The following is a 23,846-nucleotide window of genomic DNA, read 5'->3' on the forward strand; positions in this document are numbered from 1 at the left end:
CTTGTTTTTGTGTGGGATGGATGGATGGCTTAAGTGGTTGAGAAAACTTTGCTGCAGCAAGTAAAAAAAGGGTTTCCAGTCATCTGGAGAAACTTGCAAACGGCTTCAGAATCTCCCTGGTAGTGTGCAGGTGTGCATATACTGGCAAAATTGAACTAAATGCTGGAATGTGAGGTCACTGAAGGGGGATTGCTGAATTAAGTAAACAAAGAGTGTTTTATAATATTCAAACTTGGATTTACATAGACCATAGGAAAGCATCAGCTGGCTCTTTTTTGCTTAGTAGCTATTGAGAAATCCTAGTATCAAAAGTATATTCAATAGAGTAGAGAACAGTGTACTGTCAACATAACTAGTTTCCATAACCAGCTTTCTAAAAAAGACATCTTCGACTTGAGGTCCATAAAAAGAACAATTAAAATCATGTTAAGCTCTTCAGATAACAATTTCTCTTGCACTTGCTTATATAAAAAAGAGGCAATGCAGTGCTATAGTTGGAACTGTTTAACTCTGAGAGAATCTATAAATGCTCTTGTGCAAGGATGTAGGCATGTCAGATAAAAGACTTGTGCCACTGCTGCTGCCCTCTGAGCTGAAACTGTTAGAGCTCTGAGGTCTTTAAAAAAAACCTATGTTTTGAGGTATTTAAATATGCTTATTTAACTTAATGTACTTTAAGGTGCCATACCTAAGAAGCTGAGCCGAAGATAGAAGGGTGAGCTGATGTGCAGACCTGTTTACCTGTTGTTCTGTTTAAATGTTTGTGCAACCTGTGGACCAGCAAACTTGGTTAGAGCTGAATTTGTGGCCTGCTACAGGAAAGCAAAACAGTTTGGCTTGTGCTGTCATCCAGTGTGTCGTTTAATTCACATGTGCTGTGAATGCTGCTCTGAGTAGCAAGCAGATTTTAATTGTGTATCTACATGGCACAGCTGGCAATAACTGATTACAGCTTAGGTATTTCCACCTCATTTAGTACTCCATAACCAACAAACCTAAAGAGGAATTGAAGTCCTGTCTCACAGAATGAAGTTTTACTAGTAAATGAGATGGTTGAAGTGGTATGTTAGTGGTGCATGTAAGCAGACCTTCAGTCTCTAAAAATTCCAGCTTTAACAGGAGTCCTTGGTATATTGGCACTCTGACTAGCCAAATTCCAAAGTGGTCATTGGTTTATTTGCAATGGTTTAATGGGTCCTAGAACAAATTCTAGATGTTTCACCTCTACTTTCAGTCAATTCTCTGGATGTAAGGCAAGACACTTTTTGCTGAATGTATAAGTAGTGTTCAAGCTAGGTTTCAAAAACATTTCTTATGACAAATTAGACCCTCAATTTACCAGTGCTGTTAAACTCTAGTAGTTCAAGCAACATTCAGGTTAGTGTTAAGTGATCTTAGCATGTACAGGTTTGATCTGAGCCAGACTAGCAGGTCAGAATCTGCTGCTAGTTTTTAATGACTACCAGAAACAATAGTAGGCTAGAAAGAAAACTTGGTTTAAAACCATCTTAAATGTCAAGTGCCTGCTCTTCTTCAAAGCATCTCTTTATAAAAAGGCATAAAAACTGAAATACTTTAATTTCCTGGTACCTTCCTGTATATGATCTTATATTGCACTTAAGTATTGTAGTTTTGGACTCCTAGGTACCAGCAAAGCAGCAAATCAATATGAGGCTGCTTCTGGCTGGTGTATTTTAATATATATATGAACTAGAAAATAACTTCTATGGAATGTAAAGTCTCAATGTTTCAGTCCTGGTTTAAAGCTCTGATATCATATATGTAACCCTGCATTCTTGTACTTCTTGAAGTAAAGAATGCTACCAACATAATGCACAGAGTGTGAGCTGGGGAAGGAGATAAAAACTCTGACAAATTGTAGAAGCATACAGGAATTTTATCATCTTTGGAAGCAATGTCACTTTGAAAAGTGACAAGTCTTTTCTGCTTCTGTGCTCTTGGGGCTTTTTCAACTTTTTTTTGTGTTTAATATACAAGTCTTACTTATGTAGTTAGTGGACTACCTTAAGAGCTTTAGACCCTGCCAGACTTGACCTAGTTAGGTGACTTAAAGGTGAAAGGCTTCTGTTACCCATTTTCAAACATACAGAACCAGTTTGGTAGTGTCCTTGTGTCTTAGTAGAGATGGTAGTGAGGAGGAAGAGGGTAACAAAAGCATGAATCAGTTTGACCCATACTGGATTTACTATGACAGTGAGTGCTGTAAAATTAAGACTATTTGCAAGTGAGGACTGAAAGTGATGGACAAAAAGATTCAGATTGCCAGCAACTTAATCTATAACTCACTGAGATTAACTTTATTCAGCTGTATCTTTTTTCCTACACTAATATCCTTAAAAGCTTTAGTTACTGTTCATTATTGGAAGCTCTAGCAGTATAAACTTGTATTTAACGGGTAGTCAAAGGTAGTGCTTGTGCAGCAGAATTTCTAATTAAGATAGAGCTGTACAAAGATGCACTCTGAACTCTAGAATGAAGTAAAACTTCTCACAGCTGATCAAGCAGCTATCATGTGGGCCACACAGATACTAGAGACGGAGTCCTCCCAAGTTAATCATGTGCTGTAAGCTTCTTGCCTGTGCATGGTATTGGAATTTCTGCAAAGGCCAGAGATTAGTTTCAGATAACTGTCAAAAAAGAAATGCAGGAGTGTTCTTAGGCTTGTCCTAAAAGTGGACAAAGAGCACTTCATCAGTTTGTTATGGATTTAGTGTGACAATTGTCATAACACAAATAGCCTTCTGCTATGTATTTTCCAATGACTTCATGCAAATACTCACTAACACGCCTGTACAATATATTGAAGTAGTAACCTCCTGTTAGAAACACAGGTGTTGAAAATAAAGGCTTTCACATATTCCTGCTATCTCAACATTTGGGCCAGTTGAAATAATGCAACTAAATGTCTTCAGATTTGCCTCCCTCTAGCTGCACAGAACAGCAAAACTTTAGAGAACCACGAAAAGTTATTGGGTTAAAATACTTCTAACAAGCCTGCCTCTTCTCTGAGCTGCTTTCAAAAGATGTGTTAGACTATCTAGACAGTCTAAGATTATTGTCACCCTTTAAACAACAGGGCTTCTGCTACTTAAGGAGCTTACTATTATAATTTTTCTGTTACCTTAGACTGACTTGTTCTCTGACAAAGCATGTCCCTCTTTTAAAGTGGAGTGAGAACCAGTTGGGATGAACTCTTAAGGAACCAGCTGAAATACTCAAGGAGTGATAAAGCCCTGCAAAAGTCCATGTTAGTTTGTTGTGTAGGAGCACAGGTATATTTATGCCAAATTTGGATGTAATACTTTCTGCAGGAGCTGGTGCATTGAGATCATCTGGCTTTTTAGTAGAAACACTTTGGTCTCATCCCAAGTTACTTGCTTGCAGTATATCTCTTAGGTGCAGTTTTTACAGATTGTCTGGAAATGCCATCCTAATAAAAGATCTGTACTTACTGGTGTAGGCTCTCTTGGGAGGAAGTAAACCTTGAGTGATGCAGCTTTGATTTTTAAGTTTGCTCTGTCCTTCAAATTAAATGTGACTGTCCTTAGATGCAAGTGCCTAATTTTGTGCTAGATGCAGTCAACTTTACGTTAGACTATAAGAAATTGAAGTGAATTAATCTAGTGAAAGGTGTTCCTGCCCATGGCAGGGAGGTTGGAACTAGATAATCTTCAATCTCTCTTCCAACCCAAACCATTCTATAAAATATGTGGCTTAACTAGTTGTAGCAACAGGAAGATGACTTTTTTCTGATAAAGCAAAAGCTTGATTCAAGAAATATCAATAACAGCACAGAATTCCTTGGCCCACAGTGTCTGACACCTCTTGGTTGCTCTGGAAGTGTATTGGATAAGGGATCTTGTCCTGCTTCCAGTATTAGATTTAATATAATTTCTCCTTATTAGGTGCCTAAACCTGTACATCAGCCAGCTGCAGAATTTTGCTCTACTTCAACTCTTCCAAAAGATCCAGTATTGAGAAGGGAAAAACTTCAGGATCTGATGACTCAGATACAAGGGACTTACAACTTCATGCAAGTATGTTTTTCTGTGCTGTTGTAGCACAAAGCTCCAGTTCCTACTGGGTTAGGGAGAACAGTGCTGACAATGTGTGTTGGCACTGAATGAATGAATTTACCTCTAATTAGCTAACAGCAGCTTGTCAAGTGAGAATGTTTCATTTGTGTCTAGACTTTAATTTTTTTTCTACCCAATGGTGATCTTTTTTTGAAAGGAGTCCATTCTGGATTTTGATAAAGCTTCACCAAGTGCCATTGGTTCATCCCAACCTCCTTCAGTTACTCCAGCAAGTAGTCCTGTAGGTAGGTGATACTATAAGTGTAAATGGTATGTAAAATTTTGCAAGCACTAACAGGGTTTGCTTGGGCTGTAGATCAGTAGGCCTGGTGAAGATAGCTTGTTTAATTATAAAGAACAGACCATGCTAAAAGACTGGGTGGATCTTGGGCTGTAGATCTCAATTACCCAGTTTATTAATTTTTTTCTTAATCTGGAAAGTGGGTATCTCTTCTGTGGTAAAAATATTTTTATCATTGAATACCTGTCCTCTTTTACCAAAAACCTGAAGTTTTCAATTGGGTGTAGTTTGCTGATGCTAGGTTTAAATATTTGCAGTCCACGTGATAAAAATAGTTTGTATCTTCACATACCAAATATTTTAAAATAATAGAACTGCACACTGAAACTATATGTAGTGTTTGAATTTAAAAGTAAATGTTGCTTAATGCATTCTACTTTTACAGCTTCAAAAGAGCAGAAACTGCCAAGTCAGAGTGATTTTCTTCAACAGCCCCTTCAGGTAAGTTGAAGTTAGGGCTGCCCTGAAGAGGCAGATAGAAGTTATTTACCAGCATGGACTTATACTTGAGTTGTTTTTCTTGTCAGTTGCTTTGTATTTCATACAAGGTAATAGCTTGTGAGTCTAAGATCACTCAAATGCTGACAAAGCTGGCTGCTCTTCTGGTTGAAAAGGGGCAATAAATGCTTGAAAATTCTTGAAGTATGTTGAAGACATGCTGAAATAGCTTGCATATTTTACCTATAGATTCAGGTCATAGCTAGTAGTTGTGTGCAGAAGAACAGCTAGTTTCTTTCCTAGGTAGTGCATGTTTCCATTTTCAAGATCCTTACACCAAAGATTGTGTCCCAAGCTTTGGTAATTGTGGTTAAATGAACCTTAAATTGACTCACTGTGCTTGCATGTCTTGTGACTTTTGCTTTTAAATGTTTCCTTGCCACTAACGAGAATTCCTAGAAAACTGACTAACTGGTCAAAACACTTTGGTCCCTGCCTTATTGTGAGGCTTACTTGGACGTGCTCAGGGTGTGAGTCTTAGTGAAACCAAACACTTACGTTCAATATTTTCGAAACCTTATCTCTGTCTTCTCTCCTTGCAAGCCTGCTGCTTCATCCATGGCACTGCATGGTTCAAACACTTCCCTAGCATCTGCTGATCACGCTCTTTCTGGCTCTGAAACTGAGGACTTGGTGACACCACAGGTACCATACCCTGGGGTTCACTGGCATTCAGATCTGTGTGACAGCCAGCCCTAACAGAAAGCTGAGCTGGGGCCCTCCTGAGTAGCTGTACTTGAACAACATACAGGGACAGAATGCAAGTGGCAGCAGTAGTATAGCCTGCAATCTGGAATACTTAAAGATGGGTGGAAAAGTCTTGCTAGTACTGCATGAATGCAAAGTGAACAGTCTGCTTCTTGACACAGGAAGGGTGTGGGATGAAAAATGCTCACTAAAAAGTGTGGTGCACATTCTTGTGGGAACATGGGAGCAGCATAAATATTTGCTTTGGGTACAGTGTAGAATATTCCCTCTAATGATGACAAAGGTTGCATAAATTTGGGATGGGTACTGTCATGAAACAGCAGAACCTGTGTGTAACCTGAAGACTGAGATGTTCTCTCAAGCACTAACTGAAGAAATACTGGGAATCTGACTTCCTTATGTTCAGCTAAGACCTAAAACTTTGCTTAATTGCATTTATGTGCAGTTAAATCTTCAAATAACATTCAAATAGTGTTTAGAGCTGAGAAGTTTCAATTTATGCAGATCACTGTCTTAAAGATCTCTTGTGAGTTGTATTGCTGTGTTCAAGAACACAGCTGGCTCTTTCCTGTTGGACTCTATAACTCAGAGTATGTAGATCATAATGGGAAATGTTCTCTTTACATTTTTTTTGCTGATGTACATGTTACCAGCATACTGTGTATGTAGTACTTACTTTTTCTCAATATACTTTATAGCTGAATATAATGCTCTGACAGGGCTATTAGTCTTACTACCTCTTGAATCAGCAGTTCTGTCCCAATTCTTGACACCTTCTCTCACTTCTACAGTGCCATGAGACTCCTTGTGCTGAGAAGAATTCAATGATTTTGCTGTTCAATATGCATCCAGAAGGCTTGTGCTGTGCTATAAAGTAGAACGTCTGATTTAGTAGAATGTTCTGAGATTTCTTGCAAACTTATTGTTTGGAATTTGGGTTGCTTGTGCCCAGCCTATCTCTAGTCCCTTCAGCCTGAAGTCTAGTGTGTCTTTCTTTCCAGGGAAAGCAGTAGATAAGTTTTTGTTCCAGCGCAACCAGGGAATACACACCATGGCGACAGTGCTCCTCCTGGTGTGCAAGTACATCCCAGTGCTGTCTGAGGCACTGTGATGTGTACATGGTGAGCACAGGACTGGTAGTCTTTAGCCCTAGGCTCTGTATTTAAGTATTAAGCAACTCCTAAACTTTACAAGTGTGAGCTAACTACAGAACATGCAGGCTTTGCAAAGCCTTCTTTGACAGAGCTTACCAGAAGCTCAACTTATCTTTCCATTTGATTCCGTGAGACAGGTGTGTGTTGCAGGCTTCACTGTAAGTGCTTGCAGTAATCTACTGTTCTTAAAATGATCTGACTTTGCAGGGCTAGTTGTACAACCAGTTGTGTAAGAAGAGTAATCTAAATTTGGATCTCTAAAGGTAATTACTTGAAGCTTTGGTTAAGATGACTGTTTAGTACTTTGGCTTTGGACTTAATGTTTGTGCTGGTCTTTCAAAATCTATTTGTTTCAACTTTTCCACTGGTGTTTCATAGCTTTACCAGAACTCTGTAGTGCTGCTTGTAATAGCAGGTGCATTATGGCTTCTTCTAGGCAGCAACATCACTTTCTCAAGAGAATGAGAAATACACTTCCCAGCCTCTATATCAGACAAGTTCACGTATTTCTGAGCCACTGATACCTAAAAAGATTGAAATTGCCCAGGTGAGCTATCACAAGTAAGGTAAATATTTAAGTTGCTGAAATGGTAAGGCTCTAGATGTGGTCCTTTTGACTCCTGATTCCTAAAAATATTGGTGTTCTAAATCAACATTTCATTTTGCCATCTGCGCAGCTGAGGCCTAATGCTGGTTAATACTTTGTCTGGACAACTCAGCATTGTTTCTAATCTGAAGCATAATTAAGTGGGAAAGGGAAAAAAATCAGACCCTCTAAATTTCCTAAGTTCTTCCAGAAAAGAGAAGTAATTTTTAATATCAGCCAAAGAATCTTCTATTAATAAATGGAACAGAAAGCATTCTGTGTGTCCTTAGTGGTAGGGAAAAATACCCAATGTCTCTTTATTGTGATATTATGCCAAAGAATGGTATGTATAGTAGCTCATAGGCACATTTCACTTAATCAGCAGAGACTGCAATAGAAGTACTGTTTGCTGAGGATGCACAGCAAGATTTGAAATTGTAAGCAAAAGCTATTTTGTAGCTCTACTATGTCCAAATGTCATCCTGTAGAAACTGCTGACTTCTGTCAGGCTAGGCTTTAGAACAAATTAACTGCTTCTGTTACTGCCTGATAATTATCAAGTGACCTTTCATTACATTTGTTCTTCCCCCAGGCAACTATTCCCCTCCCAAGTGAGCCACAGTCACCATTGCCTACTTCAAGCACCCCCATGCCATCAGTGCCACCAGCGCAAAGCTTTCAGTCTCCTCCAGCAAGCAGCAGCTCTGTCACAATAACAGCAGCTCCCTTTCAGGCTATGCAGACTGTAAGTATGCAACACGCAGAAAGAATTGACAGTGATGTAACTTGGGACTAGCACTGAGGAACTGGCTCCTCTTGGAATAGTACCAAACTCGATAGATTGTTTTGTTTTAACAATAAAACCTAGATTAGTCCTCTGGTTCTCTAATGCCTTCAGAACTTAAAACACATCAGCTAAGAACAAAGATCCTGGAAAACACATCAGCTAAGAACAAAGATCCTGGTTTTGCTCTGTATAGTCCCCAAAACACTAATACTAGGATATTTTAGTAGCCTCAAGGAACTAAGAGGGAGAAGGCAGGCCTGAAATTAACAGATTTATAGCTATGCCCTAAAGTAAGGTTTGATGTTACAGTTTTCTTGGGAAAAGATTTCAAATTAAACAGACTTCACTGGAGAACAGGAATCCTGAAGTATATAGCTGTTAGGACAAAATGCTTTCGGAAGCCTGAGTTTGTCTTGCTGCTTTTTATAGTGTTTGTTTCAGTGGGGTAAAACTCAGTCCAATGGAATTACGGAAAATGTCTTTTTGGTAAAACTGGTGTTGCTCATTATCCTAAGTTGTTAACAAGCAGTCAGTGTACGTATCCAGGAAACAGACCAAACAGTCTGAGATGTTTGCTGCAAATATAGAGCATCAGTAATAGTGTATGGCCTCAAAAAATAGTATCAAACATTGTTACTTCCTGGTAATCTGCAGTGCAGGCTTAGAGGGGTTCAGAGGAAGGCTCTCCATTTCATTAGGTTCAACTGCAGAGAAGGTAACATTGTTTACTCCTTTGGTACGTTCTTCAGAAGATGATACAAACATTCATTTAATGTTTTCCTCAAAAGCAAGCTTTAGATTCTCCAAAGGCATTCTCCATTTTAACGAAAGTACCAGTGCAATTCACAACTTGCTGGATAATCTCTGTCTTGCAGTATGGGGACATATGTGGTAGGAGCTGGTGGAAGAAGGTAGCTAATAGCCTTTCAAATCACAGGAGTCAACAACTAAAACATCTGAGACATCCTGCTGTGGTCTGTAGTAAAATCACTGCATTGACTTTTTCTGCTTGGTTTTCTGTATTTGTAGAAGAGATCCAAGTAGAACCTACCTCAGAGGCACAGAATTGTGATGCACATTACAAATAAGTGGTAGGGAGGTGGGTTTTTTTCTAAGCTAGATATGTTTAAGTTATGCGAAGTGGCTAGGTGGTGATTTTCTCCTGAAAGTGGAGAAGTAGCAGCATGCTATGATTGAGGAATCCAGAGTCTTTTGGGGACCCAGTCTATAAGGTAAGGGTCTGTCATGGTATAAATATGGAGTCTTGGTCTCAGTCATTCTGGTTATGTCGGAACTTGTCTGTGTTCAGAGTGCTTTGATCATAACAATACCACTGAAAGTTCACTTGAACTAATGCCATGTTTTCAGAGATGTTAAATGTCCAAGATTGCTCTTGGGATTTTTGGGTAAACCTGGCAAACATCTGTCACTAAGTCATGAAGATGTTCATTCCTCTTGTAGTGGTAGGAATCTTTAACTTTGCAGTGCAGGGTTCTCTTCTTCCCTACATTGCTTAGATTCTCATTGCTGCCAGGAAAACATAGCCATTGCACTTGAGTAGATAGCCAGGATAATTCCTTGCCGAATAGTGGTATCACAGTGACAGTAATGGAAGTATCTGATTACAGGTTTTCAAACATCCTATTGCTGCTCTTGTGCTTATGGAAGCTTAAAGGCAGACTTGGCCTGTAGCCCTAGTCCTTGATTTGAATTCCACCTCTAACCCTCACTGCAGGAAAAAGCAGACCACTTGCTACAAATACTTCAGCATGTGGGTGTTGACAGCCTGACTGCCCTGCATTCTCAAATTTCTTTTAGAAAAAGGATTAGCTTTGGATCACTTTGTTTACCAGATGAAGTGATCAAAATTAAAAAAAACCAAACAAACAAAACAAACCACCAAAACCAACAAAGCCTGTTTTTTTTACAGTGGTTCAAAATTTATGCTCAACACTTCAATATCATGAGGCATTTCCATGCTGCCTCTTAGAGGCAATAGTGGGTTTCATGACCCTGGAAAAAGTATTTGTTTCTTGCTTTTTAATTAAAGGGCATCAGCAAATGGGAAGAATTGTCAAGCTGTGAAGCTGTTTCTTGCATCGTGTAGCTGTGCCTTTTGCCCAAGTCTGTCTTCAGAGAGTTTATAGTCTTGGAAAATGGTCAGATACATGTGTAGACTCAGTACCAGTAGTGCTGACAGTTCTTTATGTGAAATTTAGATCCTTTTAATCAAAATAGACTTTGCCTATTTGATGTTGATACTAGTTGATACTTTTAGCAGCATTATTTCTGGTGATTGTGTTATTGGCTATAAAGTAATACAGTCACTGAAGTGACTGGAGTCTGGTTGATTAGATTTAACTAACAGTAATATCTGCTCATCATTGTACTGCCCAGACTATAACATTTGAATGACAAGGCTCATGTAGAGTAAGTGTTTACTCTTGGGGAATTTTAAATGAGTAGAAAAGATGAAGTTGACTTTACTGAAGGGGCAAATGATGTCTAATATGGTGTCTGAGTGGATAGCAGTGTTGCATCAGGTTCCAAGACACATATAAACACCCAGGTTGTTCCTAAATGGGAATATCTCATCTCAATGTAAGCTGTCCCAGCTTCAGGTTGAGCTGTAGGACAGGTAGTCAGTGGATTTCACAGTGGATTTCCCATAGAAGGAAAATAGCTTGTTGTATGGTAATTGTTCTGCTGATAAGAGTACAGTAGCTCTGCTGATAGAGTACAGTAGCTATGGTCAATCAAGCTGTTCCTTGGGTACTAGCTACATAAACAGGAGTGTGTTCTGTGAGTTTACTGAGAGAGAAAAGGATGGGTTGATGCATGGTGTTCTTGATTATTTCTAAGAAACAGTTGGTGTTCTAGAGATGTTAAAAAGCATATGGATTTAAACCACAGCCTAGCAGGGTGGTGGCATAGGTAGAGACTTTAGCTGGTAGTGTTAAGCACTCGTTTTCAAATATGTTGTAGGTATTTAAAGTGAATGCACCACTGCCTCCACGTAAAGACCAGGAAATTAAAGAGGATTCTTCATATTCAGCAGGATATAACCAAAGTTTCTCCACAGCAAGTACACAGACTCCTCCTCAATGCCAGTTGCAATCTTCTCATGTTGCAGAACAAACCTCTCTTTCACAAGAATCTCTGTCTTCAGGTGAGAACTGCACTTGAATCTGTATTTCAAGTAGTCTTTAAGTATGTTCTGTTTATATCACTATTTAAATTCATTATCATGTGCTGTTGAGTTCTTCTAACCCAGTGAAATTCCTAACAGGTGCTACATAAATGTCTAACATTAGGCATACATCAATTCTAATGTAGTTGATGGTATGTAAACTTAATTTCAAAACTGCTAGCAGGATGAAAGGCTGGTTCAAACTTGTTTCTATATTAGATGAACAGACTGTTGTCACTTACATGCCTGAATTTCTCACCAGTAGGTGAGAAATTCAAGTATGTGGTGATACTTGCCAGTCAAACAATCATTTGCTTGGAATAGCAGCAATGATGAAATACTCTTATTTAAAATCATTAATCTGGTCTCTGGTAGTAGTGCTGTCGGTGCTGGGAGCTGCTGAATGCTAAGTAAGAAAGCTGGGATAAGTTTTCAATCTGACCTGAGAAGTACCGAACTAGTAAGTGGTCTTGAGCTGTTGCATTCAACACAAACCTGACCTACTTGACATTCAGGTAGTGCACCAGGTGGATTTGTATAGCTGGCACTAAATTTGACATGAAACTGGCCCCTAAATATCTTGAAGTTTTAGGATGAAAGAAAGTGACAGCTAGGGATCTGTATTCATAACGCTATCTAATGAAATGGCTCAAGGTCATTTAAAACTGCTGTTTTTCTGCCAGAGTGATTTTCATAGGTCTTAGGCTAGAAACAGACTGATAGTGTGTGAAGTGAATGAGACATTAAGAACTCAAAAGAACAGTGTAAGAGTAGCAGTCAGGAAAGCATGTTTAGCTTCAATGCTCTTTCTGATCTCTGAGACTACAGGTGATAAGCATTCTGTACTTCTTTTACAGAAAATTGTAATTTTTTGATTAGCCTTGTGCAGTGACTCTGCACAGACTTCACGTGCAGAGTGTTTATACTATTGTTTTGGATCAATTTTAAGCTTTTTGGATTGAAATAAAGCATGGTCTTGTGGAAGTACATTCATGGTTGCAAGGTTTGTATTTAAAGCTAACCAGTCACTCACCCCTGTGAGTGAAAAGCATTCTTTAATACATTTTGCTTGGAGTTGAACTGCCTAATATGTGGTAGGAATGCCTGTTGAAGAGACTGAACCCAAATATCTGCTTTCCATAGCCATCATTGCTATCTAGCTGTGGTGGTTTGTCTCACTGTTTCAACAGATGTCAGTACTGAGGTGACCTAGTTTATCAGTGAAAATTCTTAATCAAATGTTATTTGATTTTAACCTAAATTGGGTTTTTTCATGCCGCTGGCAAGCTTGTTCTCACCTATGCTACTGACTCTTGTTGAATGCATTAGGGACTTACACTGAGAGCCTGAGCTGTCCACAGTAGACTTTAACAAGCATTACACTTTACAAAACAAAGGGAAGGATCCAATCACTTAAATGAAGTAATAAAGGGACAGAAGAACAGAATATTCAGAGCAGCTTAATTGGTCTCTGAATGTCCTAATGCTGCCCTTGCTTCTATGCACGGTAACTTACTGCAGTTATAAAAAGCTTTGAATTCATGTGTGCCTTCTGTTTTTAAGCAGTGAACTATCAACCTGATGGAGCTGTTCCTGTTAGCAATGGTAGCCTTGCCTTTTATCCAGCACAGGCTAATGTTATTCCCAGACCCCCTCAGCCTTATCTCAACAGTCGTGGGTCTGTCAGAGGATCTGCTAGAGGTGGAAGGTCGCTGGCTAACTCGTATCGCTCCCCTGGTGGGTACAAAGGTATGTCTGTATTTGCTATCATCCTAAAAAAGATCTAATGTACTACCACTGGAACGTGATTTAACGCAACACAGTATTAAATTCATGTTCTATATATACGAAACATCTCAAAACAAGGCTGTAAGGGCAATGTGCAGAGAACGGGGCCCTCTGTTGTAGAATTTAAGGAAGTTCATTCTGGCTTTTATTTGTGGTCCCTGTACTTGAGATGTCAAGCCAAATGGCAGAGCAATTTCATAGCTTCCCTAAACATGAAGATAGGAACTTTCAGTGACAGGTTATTAGATTACTCATATGGACTATTCTGTTGGCAATTTCACTTGCTGTTCTGAACTTTTTACCCACTTAATTCTTTCTCCTGGCATCTTGCTGACAAACTGGGCAGGCATCTTTCTTTTCAGATATTACTTGCAGTGTTTGCCCAAAATAAGGTATTTTTTGCTTAGCACTTCTCACTTTAATATTACCAGCAGAAACCAAGATGGGGGAGAGGTTCCCAATAGCGAAGAGCCCTTCTAGATGAATTACAAACTGAAGAGCTTTTTAAGAGGAGGCTTATTTGGTCTCTGCAGACCAGTTATTCTCTTGCTGCTAGCTGAAGTACTATAGAGAGTTTCAGCTGACTTTAAGCAGTTACTAAATTAAGGTTGTTGGTAGCTACCAGCTGCAGGTTGTGGCCTATTCCCCTTTGAAGTGGAAGGGCATTTAGTCTGCGATAGGTGCTTCAGTTGTTGGGCTGAGCCCGCTCAGTACCTTGTAGGAACATGTACCAGATGATGAGTTTTATAGTTGTGACTTAACAGCAGTCCAGGGTTTGATGGTGTCTGGTATGGAATTGCTTGCAGCTCTGCTTTGGTAGTTAAATTATAGCTTAAGTTAGTAAGCTAATAGCTAAAAAGGCAAAAATTATAGTAACACCTAAATGTATAACAGTAATAGCTCAGTGTATGTAACAGCAAAAGAAAATGTTTCTTAATTCTACCTTAAATCCCTTTTCTGGAGTTAGGAAGCTTTTCAGCTGTTCTGGGATGTCCCATTAGTATCACAGGCAATGGATAGGGTCTGATATTAATATTTTTAAACATGCAATTTTGAGATAGCCAGTGTGTAAGTTATGAGTAGCTAATGAAATGCATTTGTTATAGGAGTAGCAAGGCCCCTATTCAATTCCAAATTTAAGAATAGCTGTGTTACTGCATAACTTAATGTACATAATTGCCAAAAAAAGAGTTATAGTTATATTCTGGACTTGTAATGCAAATCAAACAATGAATGATACTGAATAATCAACTCTATTTGAACAGGTTTTGATGCTTACAGAGGTTCACCTTCATTAGCTAATGGCAACTATGGCCAGTTACAATTTCCTGGTAGAGATTATGCTGGAATGCCATATTCTCAGAGGGTAAGTATTGACTTTATTTCCAGTAGCCTTCTGCTGTACAGGAGCCAAATCTTCTAACACGGTAGCCTTTCATTATCTTAACAGGTGAACTATTACTTACAAGCTAGAGGTTAGTTTTGTTTCATAGACAAACCCTTTTGTGGAATGGTAGACAGCAGCTGAAATAAGTCAGTTCAGAAAGGTAACATCGCTGTATGGCAGGTTGATTTTAGTCTGAAAGGAATCTTTGAAATGCAAACAGATGGTAAATAACATATTGTATGAGTCTAGTCTATTATTTTAAAAGTTGGTTCACTAAAATGCCTCTGTAATGTAAAATAATGAACACCTAAATGGACTGGCTGAGAATGTGGTTAGGCCAAAAACCATGTGCCCCCCTTCCCCCCCCCCCTCCCCCCCCCCCCCAAAAAAAAAGTAGGAAGACAAAGGTTCCTGGTGTGAGGAGGGTCTGTCAGTGTCTTCTGTGCAGGCTCATGGACTTTGAACAGACATGAGATTTAAGGGTAGTGCTCATAACCTCAACTGAGTCCATAGTTCAGAAGCTAACTTGCTACAACAGGCATCAAAGTAGATCTTTAATTTCATACAAGCTACTATAAAAGTAAATTTTCCATATGTAAAGCTGTTTATCTGCATCTTGTTTCTGAGCTCTGTCACTGTCTATGCTAGAGATTTGAATAAATTGAGCAAAAAAAGTGTATTTGCCTCACTTGAGTTCAGATTTGCTTATAGCCATCTTCCTAACACTTCTCTTTAAGGATGTTAATTACCAGCAGTGCTATAAACGAGGTGGGATAAGCAGCGGTCCTCGAGCAAATTCAAGAGGTAAGGCTGACATCAGTGGTCCAGTATGTGCTTGGGCATTGCAGCTGGGGTGTTACTGGGAACAGTGTGAAAAGCAGAATACCATCACTCACCTAACAGATTGAGCTTGGTGTAAGTTAACCAAGCTTAGGTGGAGGCTTGAGTGCGGTTCTTACACAGAATTGCACAGCAAGAAGATTTAATTTTACTCTTCTTAGTCTGGAGTCTTCATGACCAAATTCTGACACAATGGTACCTTACTGAATGTCACAAATAACCTGACTAGGAAAATGCACTCAGGGCAGTTCCCTGTGTTCTAGTTGGAGTCCAAGCATGAATAGCATGTGTTTTGAAGAGCTGGAAACAAGATGATTTATTCCTATTCTGTGTGCTGGAAAAAGAGGGACTTCCAGTGCTACAGATGAGAAGCGAGATGAAGAGTAGCTGTAGATCACTATTTTAGAGACTGAAGGGAAATTACGGCATACCGTGGAAGCTGTTTTAGGGTAAAGCAGGTCATATCCTAGTTTGAGGGATGATTCATAGAATATACCTCAGAAGAGAACTAAATATGAGATCATGGTGAATTAATAGCTGATAGAAGTACTCATTAGCATCAAGATCTCACAGCAACTTCACTTATTTTATAGTTTGTTTTAAGGTGTTGTTTCCCAGTGGAAATAACAATGGTTTGCAACTTGAGTGTGACTGCTCTAAATTTCTCAGATTTATTAATTTTTTCATTATAGACCCTTTTAACTTGAGTATTTGAAAAGATTAACAGCTTTAATTTGGGGAGTGAGGTGCAGAGAACTTAAAAGCAGCTCTAGTTTGTCAGACTTTAAATATTCTGGCATCATAAGTTGGTAAGGTCTACTAGAAATGCAACTACAGTGAGTAACATGAAGTGAAAATTCAGATCTTGAAGGTGCCGTGGCTCTCACTTTGTCAGTATTTTTCAGCAATTCCATTTTATTTCCCCTCAGAAGTTAGCATATGCTTTTTAAGATGACACATGTGACATACTAAAGCTAAAACGATTGCAACCTACTGCCCTCTCTTACTTAGAAGTATAAGAAGTAATTGTTCATTGCTCAGTTATGTCCCATCCTGCTCAATGCAAGTGTGATGAATGTAAGCCCACTTCACAGTTCTGTTCTCACTGGGGTCCTTTGACAACTTGCTGTGGCTGAAAGATCAATCTGCTGCAAAGCCTGTGTACTTGCTGCTTGAGATTATGCCTGCAGGCTTAAGGGTTTTAATACTTACAGCTGCTAATGGTTCTTAACAGCAGGGTGGAGTGACTCCTCTCAGGTGAGCAGCCCAGAACGAGACAATGAGACCTTTAACAGTGGGGACTCTGGGCAGGGAGACTCCCGCAGCATCACCCCTGTGGATATGCCAGTGACGAGCCAGGCTGCCACCATACTCCCAGTGCACGTCTACCCGCTCCCACAGCAGATGAGGGTTGCCTTCTCTGCTGCTCGAACATCCAACCTGGCCCCTGGAACTCTAGACCAGCCCATTGCGTTTGACCTGTTGCTCAACAACCTTGGAGAAACTTTTGATATCCAGCTTGGTAGGTTCAACTGTCCCGTGAATGGTACCTATGTCTTCATCTTCCACATGCTGAAACTGGCTGTCAATGTCCCCCTGTATGTGAATCTCATGAAGAACGAAGAGGTCCTCGTGTCAGCCTATGCAAATGATGGGGCTCCTGACCATGAAACAGCTAGCAACCATGCAGTCCTGCAGCTGTTCCAGGGAGATCAGATCTGGCTACGGCTGCATCGGGGAGCCATCTATGGAAGTAGCTGGAAATACTCCACCTTTTCGGGATACCTCCTTTATCAGGACTAAAATCCAGTGCGATGTTTACAAAAGAGCTGCTCCAAACACCTTGGTGAGGGGGGTGGGACTAGCTTTGCACTTACTACTGACTTTATAGAGGATATGTGGTTCCATTATTGGGGGGAAATGGTGGTCCTGTTTTGCAAGGTGAAATCATGGAGTTGGGGTACTGAATCAGCACTAATTTGGCACTTTATCAGTTGTGATGTAGCCTTGCTAATAAAGCTGTGAATGTATATTGTTTGCACTTACCCTAAACTGTATTAATGTCCAGCTTACTACACTATTGATTGCCTCAAGTATGGGCTATTCACAATGCCTTGTTGTGCCTCAATAAAACAAGTTAATATGCATTTTAGTATTAATTTTGCCCGTGGTTTTAATTTTAAGACATATCACTGACCTTTTTCCTGATTTGGTCTGTACATGACTATTACACAGAACTGGTGTCAAAGTTTCAATAATTTAGGGTAATTTGTATTTAACTGGGATTATTTGGTTTTGTTCTTGCTTAATGCCATTCTCAAGAGTGTTACCTTGATCAAAATGAATTCAGGATTTAGTTACCTTCTTTCTTTTCAACTGAAAGGTCAAGAAATTACAAGTGCAATGCTACATACTTCATTAGGACTACTTATTTTAAATACATACGCTGTCAAAATCTAGCATGGTCATAGCCTCAGTCCTTCAGTAGTGATGTGGTTGAAATTCTTAAGCCTGAGAACAGTCACAGAAGGGGCTGGCTTACACTGTTATTCAGCTGCAATATATTTTAAAGTTAAAATTCAACTTTATGAAGCATAAATGTGTATGGCTTCCCCCTGCATGAGACCTGAATCAGATTTTTATACAGGTATAAAAATCTTTATACAGGTATAAAAATACTTTCCTCATTTCAGAGAACTGCTGAGGAACTTGGTATTTGTTGTTGAAGCCTGGTGCTTGCATTTTAAATCAAACATGAATACAAATGCTAGGAAGCATTTCTGAAATCCCTTTCTTACAGCTCTTGGGCTGTTTGACCAGCCTTCAGTACTCTTGTGGCCTGAGAACTGAACAGCCATGATGTATGTCCTTGTCGAAGCTGCAGTGTCAAATACTATAAATAGTTTCAATGTTTAAAATGGTAATATGAACTAGTAAGAAGGTAGGTCACTGGCTCTCTCATTTCAAAAGCTTCAGTAGATTGTTTTAGCAGTATAAAGCACTTATCTGAGTGTACTAAATTAGCTGGTGCACAAGCCTGACTGGTATATCTAAGGCTGAAGCAGAACTATGCAAAGTGAAAGCAGCTGAGCTATCTGCTTATTTAAATAAAAGTAAAAACCTAAACTGAATAAACTTCAAGCCTAGTATAAAGCTGCTGTTTCTTGTTAAGTGGTTTCACACCTTCCAACTTCAGTTTGCCCTTACTACCATGCAGATGCCACAACAAGTCTGGCATGACTTCATAAAGTTACTGGCATAAAGATCTTGATTTGTTCCAAGCTCAGCTTTTTTTCCATACAGATTTTTAGAGGGTGATCATACTTCAAGTCTTGGTTTAGTTCCTTTGGCAAATTTTGAGAGGAGAAGTTGAGGTAGGAGAAGCTTTAGGGAACCTAGTTTTTACCACTACAAAAATGTCAAGCCTTAACTCTTGTACACTAAGCCTGTATTTTGTAATTTTAAAAATGGTAGTTCTGACTTTAGCCAACAAAGAGGTTTATTTCTAGAACATGCACTACAGAATAAGTGGCGGTTTAACTAGATAGGAGGTAAACATTTCAATTTCAGAGCTGTATCTTGTAGAAGAGATTTTAAATTCCTAGCTAAAAGGAATTACAGCCAGAGTTGTGCAGGTAAGATGAAATATGAAATCTAATCATACAATTCCTTGACTGTAAATCATGTAGTGGATGGGGTTTTTTTGAAAGTGAAGGTTTTTAGGCTTTATCAGCCTGAATCACAATCTTTTCAGTAGTAGCTACTTTAAAATAAAATGTCTGGTTTTGTCCTATTATTTTTTATTGAAAAGAACACATAACTTGGAGAAGTCTCATCCCTTAGAATAACTAAAAAATATGATTGATTTAATCCTGTGGATTTCTCACATAGTACCTTTTTAGCTAGAGCTGTTGGTTTTCACTGTTTCTAGCCACCTTGTGAACACAGGTTTTAGTAACCTCTGTTACAAAAAGGAGTATAAATACAACTGAACAGGTACTGTCCTAAAGAAGTTTTCAGACTAGAAGCAACTCAAAAGACTGTTACTGAACCTTAAATGCTAAGAGTGTGTTTAAAAAAAACAATGCATAAGACCAAGCAAAGCACCTTTTTGCCATAGCCATAGCTGGCCAAAATCCACTGATAGCAAATTGCTACTCTGATCTCCAAAATACCTAAAAATGTTATGTCATATGATTTTTCCATGATGATAAACACTAAGGTAGGGATATCTCATTATGCTTTTAGATTAATAATGGTTTTTGAAAGCTTCCCAAAGTACTTCAGAATATTTCAGTGCATTTTCTACTGACACAGTTTTAGTCTAGTCAGTGTGTCCAGACTAACGACCTAGTTTTTTATTCTGCTTCTGGGCAAAGCATTTAACAGGTGAGTTTCACAACCTGGAAATACTTCACTGTGTAGTTTTCATGTAAATACTGTCTGACAGTGTAAGTTGTCTTTACACTCCTTTTTTTCTCAGTAATTGTTAAATGAAGTTGATTGGATTGTTGCATTAGGAAAAATGCCTTAACTATATGAGGAATATAATCAGGTCTAATTGAAACATAGAAAGGGGTGTCATAGTTCTGCTACATTTCCTGTTGCTGTCTGCTGTGCACATTGGATACCACCTAAATTCTCTCTGATTTACTTCTCTCGTACAGCCTGCTGAAGACAAACTTTAAGGGTAAGAAACACTATGTTTGCATTTAGAGTGAGTAAATTTCTGTGTTTCCTTCTCTTGACAGCAGTGAAATACTAGAAGGACCCTGAAATGGGGGGGTGTAATGGTTTGGCTGGGAGAGAGTTAATTCTAGTCAGAGTAACTGGTATGGGGTTGTATAAAACTGTATAAACAGTGTTGATAACTCAGGGATGTTTTGGTTATTGCTGAGCAGGCCTTGCACAGAGTCAAGGCCTTTTCGGTCTCTCACTCTGCCCCACCAGTGAGTGGGCTGGGGGAGCACAAGGATTTGGGAAGGGTTAAAGGCAGGACAGCTGATCCCAACCAACCCAAGGGATACCCCAGACCAGATGACATTGTGCTTAGCAATCCAAGCTGGGGGAAGAAGTACTATATATAAAATAACCATTTGAGTTATGGTGTCTGAGATCTTAAGTCACCGTTACATGTGATGGAGCCCTGCTTTCCTGGAAACGGCTGAGCACCTGCCTGCCCATAGGAAGTGGTAAATGAATTCTTTGCTTGGCTTTGCTTGAGTTTCTGCTTTACCTGTTAAACTACCTTTATCTGAACCCGTGGGTTTTCTCACTTTTGTCTTTCCAACTCTTTTCCCTGTCCCGTTGGAAGGAGTGAGTGAGTGGCTGTGTGGGGCTGAGCTGCCAGCTCAGAGGGGTTCAACTCTGACAAAGGGTTTCTTAAAGTTTTCAAAATTCTAATGGACTTGTGACTTTTGTGGGTTTTTTCCAGGTCATGGAAGTGAGGGGAGACAATGAATAATCTCCCAGCACTGCCATGGCTGACTTCCTGTGGCTAAGGAAACCTCCATCCTGCAGGCTGCAGTGGTGGTGCAGAGAATGTCACTGCTCTGTCCTGCTGGTTCAGTTTAGACACCTTTTCCTCCCTAACTGCTTTGTTATCTACAGCTGCTCCAACAAAACAGTCAGTGGGGGGGACGGCTTCAGAATTTTAGCTGTGATGAAGAGCTTGTGTCTGGAGGACTGGAATACATTTATCTGCTGCAGATCATCCTTGCTAGTTCTTTATTAAACCTATACATGTCTTGTGAAGGATATGAAAAGTCTGTTGTGTATTATAATTGGAGAGATGCAGTATCATAACCAGGTAAAAATGAATTAATCCTAGTTACACACTTGTTCACAAGTCTCTGATCAACTTAATTTTCTCCCAACTATAAACAATTCTATTAAGAATTTTAAAAACTTACACATTAGTATTTGTGGATTGAATGTTTGAAAAAATAATATTGTGAAGTACTAATCTGGCTGGAAAGTATTATGGAAAGTATTAGTTCATACAGTTTTTGGGCCCTAGAGTAAGGTTTGAGATGTGGTTGGTACGGAATGAAGGCTTTATGCTAAGTACAGATCCAATCACTTTGTCATTAGTTTACTACAATGAAATAGGCACTACATTGAAAGCAGTGGTTTGCTGTTAGCCTGTAGCACATCACACAGAGGAGCGCCGCTTGCTTTCTTATGCTTTTTCAGGAGTGCCTCTTATTAACAACTTACAACCAGGTGCTGTCCTAAAGGGACGTGGTTGGCATGATGAGAGAGGGGTTGTTCTCTGCCAGCAGTGTGTTACAGGCAGCTGAGACCCCACCAGACTGCATTTCAAAGCCACCAAAAGTCAAAGGACTTATTCCAAGTAACCTGCAACATGTGAGGCTTTTCAAGTTTTTCTACACCTCCCAAAGTTCTTGAACTTAATAGAGTTGTCTTGATGGCAACTTTGTAAAGAACCTGTTTAATTTTTGTTCAGGTCAAACTGGTTACTTTGAAAATCCTTGGTTTCACAGCTGAGTTTTAAAATAAGATTGTTTGTTCTAAATACTTTACAAAACTGTTATAGCACACCTGGAAAGCTTTGAAGCTTTAAAAAAACCTCACATCTTTGTTTTGTATTATTTCCTTATCTCCCTGGTACTGTCATTCTTTTATTTTTCCTTACTTGCATGCTGGTGCAACTTTGATTTCATTTCTTTTAGTTTCTTAATATCTCACTAGTCCCTTCACATTGGATCTTCTGTCACCAGCAGTTAGAGAGCCAACAAGAAAAATCTCTGAATTTTACCTCAGATTCTTAATTTGCAGAGTAGCAGAACAGATTTAAGAAACCAAACCCAACCATTCATTCTAAGTAGATGAAACCCCAAATATTAACAGAATCTTTGCTCTAACAAAAAGGCATATTAGTTCTTGCTTATAAGTAGTTACTTTCATCCTGAAGTTTTTGAAATCACATAAAAATATTTCAATTAATTATTTTTAGAGTAACATAGTCACTGGTATCTATGAAGGTTCATGTTGTCCAGAAAGAAGTGTCAGGCATCCAGCAAACCCAGCACACAGGTAAACTACGATGCTTGCAACACTAAAAGTACCATTGTAAGTGCAAAAAAATTCTGAGAAACATTTTAGAAAGATGTTATAATACCCTTTAGGTATATTTTGTTCTTTATTGATATGTTTTACATCATTAGCTCTACAAAAGTTCTTCAATGAATAAATTTAATAACTTTGTATTCATCCATGGTAGGTGAACTTAACAGAAATGGAATGAAACAGAACTGCTCTTAAACTGTCCATAACATGGAATTTGGGAAAAGGGAGTAGAGATACACCACTACAAATCCTTTAAAGCAATTTGGATTTACTATGATATGGAATCCAAGATTTTTTAAATGGGCAGTTTCCCCTGGACAATTTATTACCTTAATCAAAATGGGAAAGCAACAAAGAATTACCATAGTTAATAATATATACTTTTTACTCTAACACTGTTTTGGTTTTTATTTTATGGTTACTGAGCATACTCTCATCTGCTTTTAAGAAGAAATGGAAAGGTCAATGAAAGTGTCTACAATTTCTTGCTAGATGCCGTAGAGCTGTATTACAGGAGAAAGGAAAGATAATGATCAGGTGTTCTGCAACACTTCAAAAGGTGATGAAAACCACAAGAGAGCGCACGATCTCCAAGTGCCAGGTAGGTGCAATTTGTTGTGACAGCTAGATTCCTTTTTAATTAGAGGCAAAGTTACTAAGGGACATTTTCAAATTATTATTAAATCACTAGTGCCAGGTGCTTTAACGTTCTGGTTTATACTGTAATTACAATGAACAAATGACATATTGTCCAACTGTATTCTTAAGGCACCTATATAATGGGATGATCTTGTAATTGCCCTTGTGTTTGACTCCTCCTTAGTGCAGCAAATAGTCTTTCTGTTCTTCCTACCACTTAATCACGTCTTTGGTTTGTAAATGTTATGTAAAACATCACCCGCAGAAGTAACCAAAGGATTTGGCTCACCAAAACCGTGTTAGTCATGAGGTTTTTCTGGTCTGTTTACTGAGAATTACACCTTTGACAGACATCTTTCTTACAGCTGCACGGATGCTTAAATCTTTGGTTCACTTGCATGTTCTAGGATTTAAGAGGGGAAATAATGGGCGAGAGGTGGCGAATCAGGGTGGGGCAAGTGTTTTGAGTTTTGAAGTGTTAGAGGTGGTGTTTGTATATTCCTGATAAGATGAGGGGTAAGCCTCTCCCACTCCCTTTCACACACAATCACACACACAAGTAGCATTAAGATAAGCAAACCCTCTTCAGGTTCTACTAATCTACATAGTGATGAAGACAAGTATCATACAGAAACCTGCTCAGATGCAGAGTAGGAATTACGACGTGTGACCCAACTGTGCATTTTAGTAAGCTCCTTGCAGCAATTTTCTGTCTTCCTGTATGTTGTCAGTCACTCTTGTGCAGGGCACATCCCGGAGGCACCTGGATAACTGTGACC

At 39.1% G+C, this 23,846-nt stretch overlaps 1 protein-coding gene across 10 annotated transcripts in view; it reads left to right on the forward strand.

The window, feature by feature from the left end:
- The window catches only part of CAPRIN2 (caprin family member 2), a 33,329-nt gene extending 15,834 nt beyond the window's left edge, over positions 1-17,495 (forward strand). For 3 of the 10 annotated variants that reach the window (XM_048302067.1, XM_048302076.1, XM_048302070.1), the window contains 11 exons: positions 3,927-4,058; positions 4,255-4,342; positions 4,784-4,839; positions 5,440-5,541; positions 7,195-7,305; positions 7,937-8,089; positions 11,117-11,300; positions 12,885-13,070; positions 14,375-14,475; positions 15,234-15,300; positions 16,571-17,495. In XM_048302067.1, coding sequence (XP_048158024.1) covers positions 3,927-4,058; positions 4,255-4,342; positions 4,784-4,839; positions 5,440-5,541; positions 7,195-7,305; positions 7,937-8,089; positions 11,117-11,300; positions 12,885-13,070; positions 14,375-14,475; positions 15,234-15,300; positions 16,571-17,139 — 1,749 coding nt within the window. In that variant the 3' untranslated portion in view covers positions 17,140-17,495. The remainder of the gene's footprint in view (positions 1-3,926; positions 4,059-4,254; positions 4,343-4,783; positions 4,840-5,439; positions 5,542-7,194; positions 7,306-7,936; positions 8,090-11,116; positions 11,301-12,884; positions 13,071-14,374; positions 14,476-15,233; positions 15,301-16,570) is intronic. The other 7 variants (XM_048302068.1, XM_048302069.1, XM_048302072.1 and 4 more) reach the window with 7 other exon arrangements.
- Positions 17,496-23,846: the final 6,351 nt, after the last annotated feature.

Source organism: Corvus hawaiiensis, chromosome 4 (genome assembly GCF_020740725.1).
Source record: "Corvus hawaiiensis isolate bCorHaw1 chromosome 4, bCorHaw1.pri.cur, whole genome shotgun sequence".
Classification (NCBI taxonomy): domain Eukaryota; kingdom Metazoa; phylum Chordata; class Aves; order Passeriformes; family Corvidae; genus Corvus; species Corvus hawaiiensis.